The sequence below is a fragment of the Haplochromis burtoni genome, unplaced genomic scaffold (genome assembly GCF_018398535.1).
Source record: "Haplochromis burtoni strain Fernald_Lab_line unplaced genomic scaffold, NCSU_Asbu1 Contig_281, whole genome shotgun sequence".
NCBI lineage: Eukaryota > Metazoa > Chordata > Actinopteri > Cichliformes > Cichlidae > Haplochromis > Haplochromis burtoni.
The window spans coordinates 297,767-314,859 of NW_024582642.1; the positions used below are offsets into that span (position 1 = coordinate 297,767).

The 17,093-nt window shown below is 42.4% G+C and overlaps 1 protein-coding gene across 5 annotated transcripts in view; it reads right to left on the bottom strand.

Moving 5' to 3' along the window:
• The window catches only part of mcm9 (minichromosome maintenance 9 homologous recombination repair factor), a 30,495-nt gene extending 14,462 nt beyond the window's left edge, over positions 1-16,033 (bottom strand). For 2 of the 5 annotated variants that reach the window (XM_005940611.3, XM_042227789.1), the window contains exons 1-9: positions 15,924-16,033; positions 15,037-15,226; positions 12,864-13,029; positions 10,124-10,230; positions 7,037-7,243; positions 6,793-6,874; positions 6,301-6,501; positions 6,088-6,213; positions 4,840-4,959 (exon numbers count right to left, since the gene is read on the bottom strand). In XM_005940611.3, coding sequence (XP_005940673.1) covers positions 4,840-4,959; positions 6,088-6,213; positions 6,301-6,501; positions 6,793-6,874; positions 7,037-7,243; positions 10,124-10,230; positions 12,864-13,029; positions 15,037-15,207 — 1,180 coding nt within the window. In that variant the 5' untranslated portion in view covers positions 15,208-15,226; positions 15,924-16,033. The other 3 variants (XM_005940612.3, XM_042227788.1, XM_005940613.3) reach the window with 3 other exon arrangements.
• Between the last annotated feature and the right edge of the window lie 1,060 nt (positions 16,034-17,093).

Consider the following 17,093-nt stretch of genomic DNA (forward strand, 5'->3'; position numbering starts at 1 on the left):
TTGTTTATTCTTTTTTTATATAATTTTTTCCCCTCCTTTTTATTGTTTCATCTTACTCACGTTCCTACTCCGGATGTTACCTGGTATCGGGTTCTCCCCCTTGGTCCGCGACAGTCCTAAGACTCCCTCACGGACCCCACTCCCCTACCCAGTGACTAATTAGTGTCTCTGTTTTAGTTTTAGTTATTTTTATCCCCCCTTTATTTTCCTTTTTTCATATTTATTTTGATATTTTGATTAGTTTTGTTACTGAACAGTCTCATTTTATTCACACAGATGAGATATCTAAGTAACACCCCGAGTAGAATGCATGACAAGGTAGGAGTGACACCACACAGTTTTAGGATTTTTGTTTTTGGTACCTAAGAGGAGCATGTTGCATGGGAGCACAATAGGCGTTCCCATGTGACTTAATGGTAACCTATCCTGGGAGAGGGCCACAGGATTGGGCGTCTCTCAGGAAATGATTTAATCCCTCGTTCTCTCCTGGCCCCAGTAGCATGTATCCCTCTGAGGAAGCAGGAGATCCGCAAAATGTCAGAAACGCGAGGCCAGACCAGTGGGAGAATTTTTTTTTTTTTCCCTTTTAACAGCTCTCCCAATTGACGGGTGCTGGGGACAAATGTTAGCCTGCTCACAGAGTTCAATTTTGGAAAAAGAATTTGTTAAACTGACTTTTTTAGAAAAATCATTAGTGAGGAGTTCTTTTCCACCTGTTGTGATTCCCTGTGGATTTAACTCCACCTGGGAGGTGGCGCTGGGAAGGAACGAGGCATTGGTGTGCGATTTAAACTGTTTGTTCCGAGCTTCTACTGATCAACAGAGTTTGTAAAAAGAAAAATAAAGAAAAATAAAGGGGAAAAAAAGGGGGGGACGCCCGAGATTGGAGAAAGCAATAAGCTGCGACAGGAGTGTCGAGGAACAGGATGGACACACACCAGATGGGAACGCTGCGAGAGCAAGGTAAAAGAAAAACAATGGAGGAATTGAGGAAGCTACAGGAGACAGACACCTGCGCACCGATCTGGATGGGCAGCTCTCTGGGAGAAAATGATAAAGTGAGAATAGGTGGAGGTGGGGAGAAGACGGGGTAGGGTGAGGGGTCGCTGGGTGGATTAGATCGAATGTAGCAGTGGATTTAGATGTGGATAATGATATTCTGCCTGCTTCTCTGTGTTCTCCCTCTGCATGCTCTGTGGGTGCCGCGGGTTATGACCCCCCCCGCGGGCTGCTCCTGCTGCGATGCTCCTTCAGGCCCTTTTTCGTCTCCTCCCGTAGGCGAGCAAATGAACATGGAAGCTCCACCCGTGGAGGACGCGTCCGCAGCGAATCAGCAAAAATGGTTAAAAATCAAAACTATTACTCAAACAGGTGAAGAGGAAGTCGGTGAAATGATAATCGAGGTCCCGCAACAACATGACCAGGCGGCCAATATGAGCAGTGACTCGCTGGACCGCACAGATCCCGACCATTTGAAATTAAATGTAAATTTCCACCTGAGAGAGGACGGCAGGGAAGGTGACGGGTCTGCTGACGATTTTAAAGCCTTAAGGCCAAAAAATGCAAGCGATGGAGCACCTCCAGGTAGATTTGACACGGGACGAGGAGATGACCGGGCGAGGTGTCGGAGCGGGGAATGGCGGGGTCGCGTGGCACACACCTACATACCATCGGGCGCGAGCAAGCCTCAAGTTACAGGATTGGAAAATTAAAGCAAACAAGCCTATGGTGTTGGGGAGAAACTCCACTCCCCCACCAGATTTAACTTGGTCTTCCTCTTCTAATATTTTAAATTTATCAAGACTCTTTACTCCGTCTGCAGCACAAATAAGCTTATTAGAAAAGGGCCTGACTTTCATTCCAGCGCCATAAAAATTTTCACATGAGGAGTTTCGCCGGGACCTACATTGGTACCATAGAAGACCGAAACTACAAGACTTTTTTGAAACCGACAACTTCCACAGGGATCCCTTCGTCCTACCATCTGTGTGGGAACTGGAGTGGGGGGCGTTGAGCGAGTCGCTCAAAGAGCTAATAAAAAAAGAGATATTCGGTTGTTCCACTCGTTAAGGCCGCAGGTGGGGAGGGAGGGTAGTCTTATGGTGGAGGAAGAACGGGCGCTTAGAGAATTAAAAGTTAATCAGAACATCGTGATTAAACCGGCGGATAAAGGCTCAAAAATTTTAATTATGGACAAGCAGCAGTACAGACTGGAAGCCCAGAGACAACTGGGAAATGAGAAATATTACAAATGCATTTCAAATTCAATCCAGCCCGAGGTGCAGCAGCAAATTAGGAGGATTGTCCACTCACTACATCACAAGAGTTATTTCCACAAAACAGCGCAACTATTTCTTAGGTCCTGATGATCCCCACCCACGCTTATCCTATTCTGAGATCCCACCTGGAAGACCTATAGTCTCCGATTGCAGTGGTGCAATACATAACATCTCTCAGTACACTGAGAGCCCTCTCTAATAAACATCCAAGTTATCTTAAGGACACGTATCTTTTTTTTTTTTTAAATTCACAATAGATATAGACAGTCTGTACACTAATATCAATACATAGACAGGACAGAGTCGTAAGTAACATCTTTCAGCGGTACCCGGATGCTGTGCGCCCTGACGCGGCAATTCTCTGGCTTTTGGAGATTTGTCTCGTCAATAATGATTTCCAATTCGACAATAGGTTTCATTTGCAGATGGAAGGAACGGCTATGGGCCAGAGATATGCACCGTCCTACACAAACATATATATGAGCGAGTGGGAGACAGAAAGGCGCTGGCCAAGTGCTCATTACAACCGGTGTTTTATTTGTACTTTATAGATGACATCATAGGCGCATGGGGTCACGGGGAGGATACGTTCCAACAGTTCGTACACATCTTGAACACACATCACCCGTCTATAAAACTTAAGCAGGAGCACAGCGACTCTGAAATCAATTTCTTGGACACCACGGTCTTTTTTGAGGATGAGAAGGATGGCAAGGGGTTGCATGCAAACGTTTATTTAAAACCCACCGACACGCATGCGCTCCTCCATAAATTATCACCCGCCACACACATTTCGGGAAATAGTGAAATCTCAAATATTGAGATTTTACAGAATAAGCAGTAAGGAGGTGGATTTTCGCAATGCTACTTCCATATTGTTTAGAAGTTTGAGGAAGAGGGGGGACTCACGCTCTTTTTTTGAGGAAGATACACAGGGAGACCTCTCGGGACTTCGTACGCCTAACGCATGGACACGGTGATTTTCGGGAGGGGCGGGGTGGCGCAGGAGAGCGAGTTGATGCTCGGCGGATGGATACTGAACTTGGGACTCCTTTTAATTAAAACACCATCGAGGACATAACGGGAGGGGAGAGACTTTTGCCCTTTGTTAGTACTTTCCACAAGAAGTACACGCCATTTCTCAGCAGTATCCACCAAAATCTTTGTGAAATGCGGACCTGGGGGCATGCATTCGAAGCGCGGATGATCAGAGGCTTAAGGAAAAACCAAAGCTTGGGTGACCTTTTGGTTAGAGCTAAATTGGAGGGGAGGGCAAACGAACCACCTGACACATTGTTGCAGTTTTTGGTACAGAAGCACATAAGTAATCTGCACAGTGGAGCCTCTTAGGCGATTAGAGGGAAATTCTCTCTAGAGATAAAAAATGTAATTTATGCCATTCAATGTAACAGGTGTGGGACGATATATGTGGGAGAAACTGCGGTTCATTTGAGAGCGCGGCTGCAACAACATCTATATGCCATTCATGCAGCGGAGTCGCGTACTTTAGTGGCCACCCACTTTAAAGAGCATGCAGTGGGGGCTCTGATTATCATGGGCTTGCAGGAAAATCCGCGATGGTCGGTCGGTCAGCGGAGAAGGATGGAGAGGGGTTGGATAGACAGATTCAACACTTATGCTCCATTGGGCCTGAATGTACCTGCGGGTTGTAAAAACTCTTGTTTCTCTTTGGATCAATCCAATTTTCGAATTGGATTGATCATTTAGGAGCTTCTGCTCCTTAACATGGGCCACCTTCTTTTTATAAGGGATCACAAGTAATTGGACACTGGACTGAAAAAAAATTCCCTTCTTTCATGAGAAAGAAAGAAAGCACTGGTGAACTTCAGTAACGCAAAAAGACCTGGATGTCCACGGAAGACCCATGACTGTGTGAAAAATTGATGACACCCTAAACCTAATACCTGGTTGGGCCACCCTCAGCAACAACACCTTTAAAAAAAAAAAAAAAAAACAGCCCTGTGGAGGAACTTTGGCCAACTCATCTTTGCAGAATTCAGCCACATTGGAAGGTTTTCGCACATGAACCACCTTTTTAAGATCATGCCACAGGATCTCAGTCGGATTCGGGTCAGGACTTTGACTAGGCCACTCCAAAGTCTGCATTTTGTTGTTCTTAAACCATTCAGAGGTGAACTTGCTGGTGTGTTTTGGATCATTCCATTTGTGGATAATGGCTCTCACTGTGGTTCGCTGGAGTCCCTAGGCTTTAGACATGGCTTTATAACTTACTTCATTTCTCACTTATTCCTGAGTTTCCGTGGATCGCAACATGATGTCTGGCTTTTGAGGATATTTTGACCTACTCCACTTTGTCAGGCAGGCTCTATTTAAGTGATTTCTTGATTGAGAACAGCTGTGACAGTAATCAGGCCTGGGTGTGGCTAGAGAAACTGAATTCAGTTTTCCGAGATGTGATACAATATTTTTTTCCCCTTAATAATAAGAAGCGGGATTTTGTGTCTCCTTTGTGTGTGTATATATAGTTTTTTTGTTTGTTTGTTTGGGGTTTTTAAAAAAAGGGAAAAGCAGAACCTACCTGCACTTGTTGAGCCAATTCCAGCTGTAAGTACAGAACGACACATAATCTTGGCAGCATATTTCAGGAACTGAGACTTCCCTGTACCTGGGTCACCAACCAGCAACATATGACACTCGCCTAGAAGGAGCAAATCATGAATACACACATTTCACAGAGGGCCATTTGTAAAACACAAAAAACAACATAGAGGCACTGATTTGTCAGAGTTTACATTCTGTCACAAGACAGTCACAATTTTAATTTTCATGAAGCTATTTAAAGGGCCCGAAAAAGCAACATGGGTCTGTCCTCCTGTGGGCTGACCATCTCTGTGGCCCCTCTTGTGGGTGGTGAGCCCACAGGTGGCCTCAAAATCTCATCATTGCTTTTTGAGGATGATGTGATTCTCTTGACTTCATCAGGTGAGGAACTTCAAGCTCACACTGGAGCAGTATGCAGCCAAGTGTGAAGCGGCGAGAATGAGAGTTAGCAACTCCAAGTCTAAGTTCTCAGGCGGCAAAGGGTGGAGTGCTGATTCCAGGACACGGATGAATTATTGCCCCAAGTGGAGGAGTTCAAGTATCTGTTGTTAACGAGTGAGAGGACAGGGGAGTGCGAGAGTGACAGACTGATTGGAGAGGTGTCTGCAGTGATACGGATGCTATGCCAATCGGTTGTAGACAAGAGAGACCTGAGCATAAAACAAAAGTGGCCCATTTACCAGTCAACCTATGTTCCTACACTCTTGTCGCAAGCTCTGGGGAGTGACCAAAACAATGAGGTTCCAGACACAAGCAGTAGAAATGAGTTTACTGCAAAGCGTAGCGGGGCTCTCCCCTGGAGGTAGGGTGAGGAGCTCGGTCATTCGAGAGGGACTCAAAAGGAGGTGGTTCTTCTGACATCTGACTAGGATACCTCATGGACTTCTCCTAGGTGAAGTATTCTGGTTGTCTTACCAGGAGAAGGCCCAAGGTTTGGAATGTCTCAGTCTCCCCTCAGATGAGCTAGAGGAGGTGGCTGGGGTAAGGGAAGTTTCAGTTTTTCTGCTCCAGCCACGACCAGAACCCAGATGAGCAGCAGAAATTTGATTGATGGTTGGTTCAAAAGAAAATGAACTGCAAAGGGCCAGATTCCACTTCAAAAGGCACAGCTTAGAAATGTTTTTTTTTTTTTGAAGTTTATTTACTGGTTTGTAGGAGTCATTCTTTGCAGATACTTAAGAATATTATGTATTATTTAAAAATTTAAAAGAGAAAAATCGCATACCCCTAATTTTGGTCCCAGAAGAATCTATTCTCTGAACTCCCCCAGCCAAGACCATGGCCACTGCCAGTTTAATTACATACATGCCAAAAACCTGTGGACACAGGCTCAATAAGATATGGTTCCTACCTACAAATAAGAGAGAGGGAAACAAAATAAATGGATATAGAGCAAGATACACAAATATAATAGTCTTACACAGTAAATTATACATACCAGCTATAGGATTATGTTTGTAGCTATTCCAGAATTCTTCAAATTCTTCCTGAGCATCCTTTACAAGCTGTCCAGCAGCAGCCTGCTGGTTGTTTACCTCTATATTGTTAGCTTTGAGGACCAACTCCACATCACAAAGTGCACCATCATAAAAGGTTTTCCAGCGCAGACACATTACTCCATAAACAGTGACATCATCTCCTGGGAGCATACAGTCCAAAAGCCAATACATGAGATTAATTATTAAAATTTTATTTTCACTTCTGATTTTGGCAAAGTAATCATAATACAACTACCTTTGTTGCATCATTTTTCACTACAAACATCTATTAAGAGTTAGAAAACATACATTTCCAGCACTGATGAGGATTTCCAGTGACAAACTTATGTTTGCTTTGCTACTCATTCTAAACTCAACTTGCCTTGAGCCACAAACTGTAAGATATCCGGAGAAGCGTATCTGGACAGTTCTTACACATTAATGTTTCTTACCAGATTTACAACTGTCGACGAGGTCATTCTCCAGAACTACCAGTAAAGAACGAGGAATACTGCCCACTGAAAGTTTCTGCACCTGTTGTAAGATGGGCACAATTCGATAAAAATGACATTTTACGCACTCAGCAAGTGAAGTTTTAACAACATAACTTAACGCTTTAACTATGTTTAGAAATTTTTAAAATCAATACATAAATTAATTAAATAAAATCAAGAAGCTCATGTTTAAAAGCCTAACCTGCTCTTGAATTTTGATCTCCTGGTAATCCCTGCAAGCAGCAGGTTCAGATCCTTCAGACAGACAAGTGAATTTATATGAGTTACAGCTATCGGGGTTAGGGCAGGCTACGGGTGGGACAAACGTGTAGAATTGCTCAAATTCTGCCTGCACTGTGAAAACATGACGACACTTTGTGCACATGTAATCACGCTCATATTCCAGAACCTACGAGAGGAGGAAAAAGACACGGCTGTCAGTAAAACTCAAAGAAACCAAAGTGGATCTGCGTAAGGCTCTGCTCCTTGTCCAAACACCACCTCAAAGTTTACAAAGTGACTTTTTGTGTCTCGTTGAATTTTTAACTTGCATTCAATTTTTTAATCGAATAACTGTTTCAACAGTTAAGCTTAACTGTAGAAGGCTTGTTTGACATTAAGAAACATTTCTCGCTCTCTGGATGTTACACATAACTAATAATGGTCATGAATAAGAATAAAAACTGGAAGTTGTCTGTAGGGAGGTGTGGTTTTGGCTAAGCTGCAGAGGAGGCATGGAGCAGTGGGTTTAGGGTGGGACGTCAGGGGAGGCTAACCCACACAGCTGTTCTCAATCACCTTTTTTTTTTTTTTTTTTTGCCTGTCCCGTTTGGCTCTTTTGCCATCAGAATTGTTGTCTAAAGGCAAAGAAAGATGCCCAACGGATTTACTTTACCAAATTGACCATCCCAGCCTTGCCGTAATGGTCCATTTGATTCACCTTTTATTGTTTATTTTATTTTCACTTACTGAATACGGGACAGACTTGACTGGGGGAAAGAAGGGGAGAAAGAAAGAGGGAAAGAGAAACAGCTGAGAAGAGGGACGGGGGAGAAGGGCAAAAGACAAAAACCAACAGAACGGGCAGAGAAAAAAAAATGCATATATCAATCACCTGGATCACCTGCTGAGAAAGAAAAAAGAAAACAAGCAGAAGAGAACAAGAGTAATAGAATAAACAACATCACAATGATATATGGGAATATGACAGTAAATACTAAATATTAAACATTATTGTGCAGCACATAAGATCAACAGAACACAGTGTGCTTTGAGGTAGGAGCCAAAAAGGGTGTAGTTTGTGGGTGTGACCACCCGTGTGTACACCTGTGAGCATGGACGCGCTTGTTTTTTGTTTTTTAAAAGGTTCCTTCATGTAATGATCTGCTAGAGGGTGTGGGGGGGCCACAGCCCCGTCCTCCAGGGCATGAAGCAGGTATGGAGGAGATCAAAACTCCAGACATCCAGAGGCCCCCAGAACACAAGAGACCAAGGAAGACCAACAGAGGGGCAGCCGCGCCACTGTCCCAGAAAGAGCTGAGGAGAGTCCCAGATGAGGGCTCACTCAGCAGCCGCGGAGCAGAAGCCAGGGGGAGTTGCAGTGACGCGCCCGTGAGCTCCGCCGGCAGCCAGCTGTGCCTGAGTGACCGAGCCCCAGGCCGAGAGGCCGGGGGCACCCCACCTCCGAAGTGGCCCGAGCGAGCCCCAGGCTCCAGGCCCCGATAAGCGGCCGCCAAGGAGTGAGCCGGTGTGTACCTGGACGCCCATCCCCAGACACAAAGAACCACCAACGCACCGATGTCTGAGGGAGTCCGCCACTGGCAGGGGAAGTGGTGGTGGGGGAGATAGGCCTCCAAACCTTGGAGGGCCTGAGATGTCCCCAGAGAGGTGGCGTCTGATACCCAACCTGACATATAGACACAGACATACAGGCACACACAGATACAAACATCCATTCCCACCCTCATGCTCTCATATGCACTTACTCCACACTCAACCAACGTGGAGACAGACATAAAGAGACGCTGTACACACGATCACACTCCCCAAGCGTACTCTACGAAACCGGGTCTAGGTACCCTTGCCCCTGGAGGGGGGAACTGCACCCAGACCCAGGTGGTGTTACCCTTTTCCCTGCGGTGGGGGGAGGCAGACCGCCCCGACTCCGCAGCAGCAGGGAGGCCCCACACTCCAGACCGCAGTCGGACGGCCAACTCCTCCTCCTAGCCCCCCCGCTCCAGCAGGCCGCAGAGAACGGGGGTGTTCTCAATCACCTGATCATTCCTTCCCCATTTCAGTAGGATGCCGGGACCTGACGGGAGGACAGCTGGGAAGTTGTACAAACCAAAAAGTGTGCTGTATGTATAATATCAATCGACTTGCAATGCTGTGTGCTTCGGGTCTTTTTGTCACAATGATGCCGAAACCTAGTCATGGGATGATGGACCGCAACCTATTGGGCTGGTGGAAGTGCTGGCGAAGATGGTGGTGGAGCTAGCCGCTATGCATCAGTAGCAGGCTGCAGTGCATCATCTGCAGAGCAGCACCTGATGGTTCATCTAACCCTTTTCCCCTCTACAGACACCATCCTCCACTCACCGGGAGCCGCTGGGGCAGGAGTGTTGAGTGTGGGGGGGCCAGGACACGTCTGCTGGGAGCGCCCACAGACGTGTGAGATAGATGTTCCATTTTGCTGGCCCTCCAACACCCTCCTTCGGTCTAAGAGGTACGTACAGCATAACGGTAAGGTGCGAAGGGGGTACATGCCAGGCTATGGTGGATATGGGTTGCACGCACACCCTGGTCCACCAAATCCTTGGTGGACACTGACCCCCTGTTAGGGCAGTGTGTGGGGATGCATTCACAACCAGTAATGATGTGTAGTGTCTGCATTGCACTAAGCGGTGACGTGGGGTCATCGAACGCTGACTCTGGCCTGGAGGAGACGGCAGGGCCTTCTTGTGATGCCTCATCAGCTAAAGAAATTCCCTCCATGGAAGATTTCCCACTAAAGCAGTCTTATGATGACACTATATGCTAGGTCTTTGACCAAGTGATAAAAAAATGATGGTCACATGTTGCACCCTGACCTACCCAAAAAAGACGGGTTGTATCAACTGGGTCCTTTCACAAATATTTAATTCAAATATTGACACGATGTGTGGACGTCTAAATCTCTACTCCACTATTAACTGGTGGCTTATATGTATACTGCTCATGTTTTTTGCAGTGTTGGAAGCAGCATTCCATTTAATTGAATAGCACATGTACATATATGAAATGCTGTTACCTTGGCAATACTGGTACGTATTACAGTACCAGTTACAGACAAAAAGTGTCCTACATCTCTAGTCCTAGGAATTGTATCTCTTGTCAGCTCTGGGCACACTGGCAGACCTGGAAACAGGAGAAAAAAAAAGTTATGTGAAGTGACTCAAACAAGCAACAGTGACGAGCAGCAACGCTCGAAAACCCTCAAATGTGGCTGTATTACAACAATTCTGCAAAGATGAGTGGGCCAAAATTCATCTACAGTGGTGTAAAAGACTCATTACCAGTCGACACAAATGCCTGATTGTAGTTGTTGTTGCTAAGGGGGGCCCAACAAGTTATTAGGTTTAGGGAGCAATAACTTTCTCAAACAGGGCCCTTAATGATAAACACAGCCATTTAGAAACTTCACTTTTACATTTGTTTGATGATCTGAAACATTTAAGTGTGACAAACATACAAAAAATAGAGTATCAGTCAAGGCATGTAATACTCTCTACTTTTAAGATTAGGCTTTCCTTTTTTGACAGAGCTTAAAGTCAGGCCTTTATCGAGTGACCTTGGAGCTACTCTTAGTTATGCTGCAATAGGCTTAGGCTCCTGGGGCTTCCCATGATGCACTGAGCATTTCTCCTTCTCACACCCATTTTCACTACTGTGACCCCGAAACGGTCACAGTAGATGGCTGTGTCTCCCTGAGCCTGGTTCCACAGACAAGGGGCCTGAAAGCTGAAGGCTCTAACTTCCATACTGCTTTTAAACTGGACATGAAACGCTACAAGTATAAATGGTAATTTACACCCTGGAGCCCTGCACTGAAAAACTGATACTGATGTAACACTGTCTGTGAAGCTGGATTTAAGAGAGAAATGCTGATAGAACATGTTTAGTGCCATCTTGTGTCAGTACAAAACATGACGTGACCAGCTTGGTTGGTTGTGGTCAATAGACTTTAGTCTCATTTACTTTATGTTAGCCAACTAGTGACAGAGCCGATAACTCAGGTGGCTCCTTATTTTTAGTCTTATTTTCTACTAAGAGGGGGTCAATTTTGTACTACCATTGGCTGTAGCAATGAGTTTTATCTTAGGAAACCAAGGATCTACTGTCCACTTTCACTGCTTGTCTCTTAAGCAGTCAATAGTTCTTTGTTGTTTGGCTAGCTGCACTAAAATGGGAGAATATAGCTGTTAGCCGTAATGTTCAGATTTATAAAACTAGGTACACCATATAGGAGATGCAAAAACTAAGTGCAAGCACATAAACACTAGATCAGGCGTCTCCAACTCCAGTCCTCGAGAGATACTGGCCGGCAGCTTTTATATGCATCCTTGTTCCGACACACCTGAATCAAATGAATGGCTCGTTACCAGGCCTTTACCAAACTTGATGGCATGCTGAAGAGGTAATTCAGCCATTTGATTGATTCAGCTGTGTTGGAGTAGGGATGCATCTAAAAGCTGCAGACAGTAGCTCTCAAGGACTGGAGTTGGACACCCCTGCATTAGATATATACATAATTCCAGTTTTGGTTATTTGGACAGCTTTACTGATATAACTGTGGGGACTTGGACTTTGAGCTTAAGGCAACAACTAACGTACAGCTGCACGCTGAAATCTGGGAACTAAGGTTAAAAACATTTTGAGTGTCATTCTCTAATATATTTTTCTTTGTGACGGCATAACCATGTTTCCAATAGTTGGAATTCTGTTTCCAAGTTGGGATTCTGTGTAAAATTTTGATCTCTGCCAAGAAGGTTATATTTTCAGTACCATTTGCTCCATGTGTGCCTCTGTGAATACAACAGCTCAAAAGATTTTGAATGAATTCGAATAAAACTTTGCAGGAGTACAGAGTGGGGTCATTGCGTTAAAATGTAGCTTGCATTTACCAGCGTCTTCAAGGTCAATTATTAGTCGAAAAAGTACTGTGCCGAATAAAGATTTGAAATAACTGACCTCTCCTTCACAGTCAAACTGATCTAAATGTCAAAGTGATAATAAGTCTATATTGGACTCTCAGATTCTTACTGCCACTGTTTGCATTGACAACATATAAACTATTAGAAAATGATATTTGGGGATTCAAGGTCAAATAGGGTCAAACTGGCAATATTTAGAAAATCATATGAGAATTCTAAATATCACATTATAGTTTTCAACCAAATACATCACATTTGACCTCACCTTTACATTTCAGAAACAAAAGGAACATATACAAACTAAAATTGGAAGTTAATACTCCCCAGAGAGATTGAGCTACCAAGGCAGAGGTTTGTACTCAGAGTGCTTCTTGTTTTTAATATAACATTAACATGAAATATTTGATATTAATATAAACTTTAATTTAAATGCACCTACTAAACTATCAAACTGGGAAATTGTATTGTTATCTTTATTAAAATATACACATCTGATTAAGCAGTCAAACTCTTTATGCAGACAAAGAAAGGCAACTATTCCTAGTTAATTAAAATAACAGTTTATCCAGTTAAATATTTTAAAAATCAGACTGATATAAAGGCTTTTTCTTAGCTTCCCGAAAAATACAATAACAAACTTGGTCACCATCTTTAAAAAACAACAACAACAAAAAAAAAAAAAAAACTGCTTTTGAAACTATGTGCTGCTTTCGTAGAGAGTGACCGTATCTATAGCATAGATTTATAACTCAGTTTATTTAGGCTTGACAGCATTTTGGTTGACATAGACACACAATCCAAATTGAGAGCTGTAACTAGTATAACTGCATGACTAACCTGTGATGCGAGCATGAAGAGTGTGGACCAGTCTCTGGTCTTGTTTTCTTTGCCCTTCATTATGTTTGAGTGAGCCGTCGTCTGTTACCGCTTTGGCTTTTCTGTTTAATACTTTATCAAATATAGCCAGGATATCAGTGGGATATGCATTGAAATAGTCCCCAATCTGTGGGAAGACAGTACAATAACCATGACATTAGTGCAAATCCACATTAAATAATGAAGTGTAAGTATGTCAAAATAATAAATGGAGTGTTTGGATAAGAAATACTTAGAGGCTAAATATTCAAGAAAGAAAAACAATGTTTCAAAATGAACTGCTCACTGGATTCAAATTTAGAAAATTCCTTTTTAATAGTTTAACTGCATCTGTTAAAAATATATAAATAAAGATTTTAAGAAAAATTTTCTTAAAATGCAAAAGTTAAAAAAACCCAAGTACAGACATGTCAGCTAAGCCATAAAATAAGATACTGTTTGTCTTTTTACCAGATGGAGCATCATTGTTGAGAAACAAATCTGATCATGTGGGCCTGATCATTTTGTTAACATATTATTGTTCGTTCTATTAAAGACGAAAGGATGAGATCGCAGGTACGAGTGGCGTAAATGAGATTTCTCTGAGGGTTGGATGGATCCTTTACCGATACGGTGAGGAGTTCAGTCATTGGGGAGGGGCTCAGAGTACAGCCACTGCTCCTCTACATTAAAAGGAGCCACATGAGGCAGTTGCCTCCTGGGTAAGCTGTTCCAGCTGGACATGTCCTACCAGAGGAAGGTAGGACAGGGAGAGGAAGGTTTGGGCTTCCCTGTTTGGCCTGCTGACTTCAAATAAGCAGAAGAAAATGAATAGATGATTTATCGTTTTGTTACTCAAGCTGTCTGCCCTAATCTTAGTATATCACTTTTGCAATTTATTTTAATAATCTGGTGTCAAAAAGCAGCACTCTCCGCCACCCCAAAATAAAAAAAAAATTTGTTTTGTTTTTTAAACTATGCTATCAGTTTTCAATTGATTGCAATATCCTCTAACTATACATAGTAAAATATCTTTGTATAGTCAATTGAAAATGAATTAATTTTAACATATTTAATTTCACTTTGGTCCACTGTAAAACCATATCTCCTTTATTAAGATATGGGATAGTAGCATTTAATGTTTAAATTTATCCAGTTTAAACAGCAATATAATAATTAACTAATAAGTAACCGCTCTGTGCCCTAAGTCCCAAAAGGATTAATCTCTTGTCTCATGTTCGACGGTGTTCCTAGGGATGATTTTTGTGTATAAAAAGATTAATGAACTGAAGAAGACCCCTTTTATATGAGCATTCACAGAGGCTAACTCAGAAAGCCCGGCTTAACAGAAAAAAAAGTATCCCCACCATCAATATACCCTAACTAAGACAAATAAAACTTTGATGTGAAACATTTAAAAGTGACAAATATGCAGAAAAAGAAGAAATCAGGAAGCAAATAGTTTTTCCACATGCCATTTGTTGATGGTATGATGAACTATACTCACAAATAGTGTTTTCTGGCAGTGTTCCTAAGCACATGCTGACAGTGCAGGGCCACCTGATGGCCTAAAGATCACAAGCTTCCAGACTTGTCACACAAAGACTTCTCCTGCTCCTCAGAATTATTTGATATTATGTACTGTATATCAGGAGATATAAAAAGTCTATATTCCATAATTTGTAGACATAGTGTTTGGCAGATGGATGGTGAAACCCTGCCCATGTTTATTTCTGAGAAACATTAGCTCTCCAAGCTCTTTTCAAACCTAATCATGTTGCTGACCTGTTGCTAATGAATCAAATTAGTTGCAAAATGTTTCTATGATTGCTTCACTTTAGTATCATTTACTTTTCCAGCCTTTTCTTCTACAATTCCCAACTTAAAATGTTAAATTTGGTCAGTTTAAACATTTGACATGTTTTCGAGGTGCTTTTGTGAATAAATGTGGGTTTGAGATTTAGAAATCATTGTCTTCTGTGTTATTTAAACTTTACACTCCAATGCCCATAATTTTAGGAACTGGGATTATAATAATACTGTTCTGAGTTTAACCATGACACGTGACTTTTTTTTTCTTTTTTAAACAGACATACAAATCTCAAGGAGCTTACTTTATCTATATCCCAAACACAGAAACCTGTGTTAACATTACCTCCATATTGGCCTCAAACAATGTCATGGCATTAACCACTAGAGGGCGATGAGTGTCTTCATTATCTTCAGTCTCTTCAATGAGTTGGAGAATGTCATTGTGATGATGATCTGTCAGATAGGTTTCAAACACCCGATCAATCAGTGCCTCCTGTTCCGGGCTTATCAACATGATGCAACAATTTGAATCCCTGCAAGAACATAAACAATGAAACTGACGTTTATAAAGACTAATGTTACACACACGTTGTGTGCTGGTCTTAAACATCATTTTAAATATTCCATATCCATGTGCATTCACAGTTAAAGATCTCTCTTTATGCGTGCTCAGCAGTCAAACAAAGATGTTAAGCTGCTGACTAGCTGCACACAAAAGACATGGAATACAAACGTGGACAGGTCTATTGGCAGCAGAGTGGCCCACTCTCAATATTAAAATTAAAATCCCGTAACATTAGAGAATATGATTAGGTTAAACACATAATTGCAACACAGCTATTGCACATTTATAGAAGCCGTGTGGGAGAGAGGAAACAAATACAATTCAAATGCAATACTGCTCTATTAGAAGTTCTCAACTTTGTTCTAACTGCCTAAAACTGCGCGACAAAGCAACAAATAATGTTCCCATGTCTTCCCAGTGCTCATCAGGCAAAGACAGAGATTTTAACTATAGACACTCCTACTGTCTACCCGAGAGTTACAAAAGGCACTTCTTTGTAATTGGATTAGTACACGTCAGTCACATTGATTTCAAACAAAAATACCACTTTACATGTTATCTATTAGCGTAAACACCCTGCATACTAAAAGTTGTATAACAAGTTTCTCCCGCTGATAATTACGTTCATATCCTGTCTCGCTGTAATAATGTAAAGGCTCACATACCGTTTGTCAGACACACGAACATTTTCTAATAAGAAACCCACTTGTACAGCCACAGCGACTTGTGTTGCGCGGGCTTACAGCTGTCTTCTTCTACGTCTAAACTGGCTTCTGCTTCTTCTTCTTGTTTGTAAACGGTTGGCAAACAACGAAAGAGTTTGTCATTGCCGCCAACTGGTATGGAGTGTGTATCGGCATATTCTCATGCAGGAGCTTGGAACGGTGTGTATGGAGGGCTACAAGTGCCAAAAGGATATAAATAAATAATTACACAGTTAATTTAATATTTCATTTATTAATAATGAAGGTAGAAAATAATAATTCATTAAATATTGATTTATTTAATTTGAAACATTAAATAAATTATGTGTTTATTTGTAATTTCCATAAAATATTGACATATTTAGTTCAAACATTTTGACACTCCTGGCGCTGCTGCAGTGTTCATGAATTTCAACCTTGCCCATCAAAGTAACAAGGCGGGGTCAATGCCGATTTGTTTAGTGGGCATTTCTCAATACCCAAAGCTCATTTGGACTTAATGGAACCCAGACTACACAGCAAATCCAGCATGTCCAAATTAACACTGGGATTTGATTTCAACACTATTAAAGTGTCTATATGGGTCCACACCAGAGAGTGTTAATTTAACTCTTTTTGGAGAGTTGGTACGTTAACTCTGATTTAGTGTTAAACACCAAATCTTTCTGGAGTTGATAATTTAACACTTGGTATTAAGAGTTTATATATTAACTCTCAAAGTGTCACGGTCTGCAGAGACAGGCCGTGCGGTGGTGTGTGTAATGGACCCAGGTGCGTACACAAGTGAGCAGACGGGAGTGAGCTTAACAGAAGGCGAGCCTTTAATATGGCTGAAAACAAGGTGTACAAACACAGCAGGGATAGCGTGGCTAAACAGAAACCTAAACTGGGAACAAACTATGGTGAGGCTATGGCTTGGAAGACAACAGACCGGGCATGGAAACACGGAGGGTGGTAACACAGACGACGCGACACAGACTGTAAGAAACACAGAGACTAAATACACATGAGGGATGATCAGGGGAAGTGGCCACACATGGGAACCAGCTGACACACATGAACTTAACGACAGGACAGGAGGAGTGAAACTGAATACACTGACAGTGAATGCAGCCTTCAAATCTCTCTTTT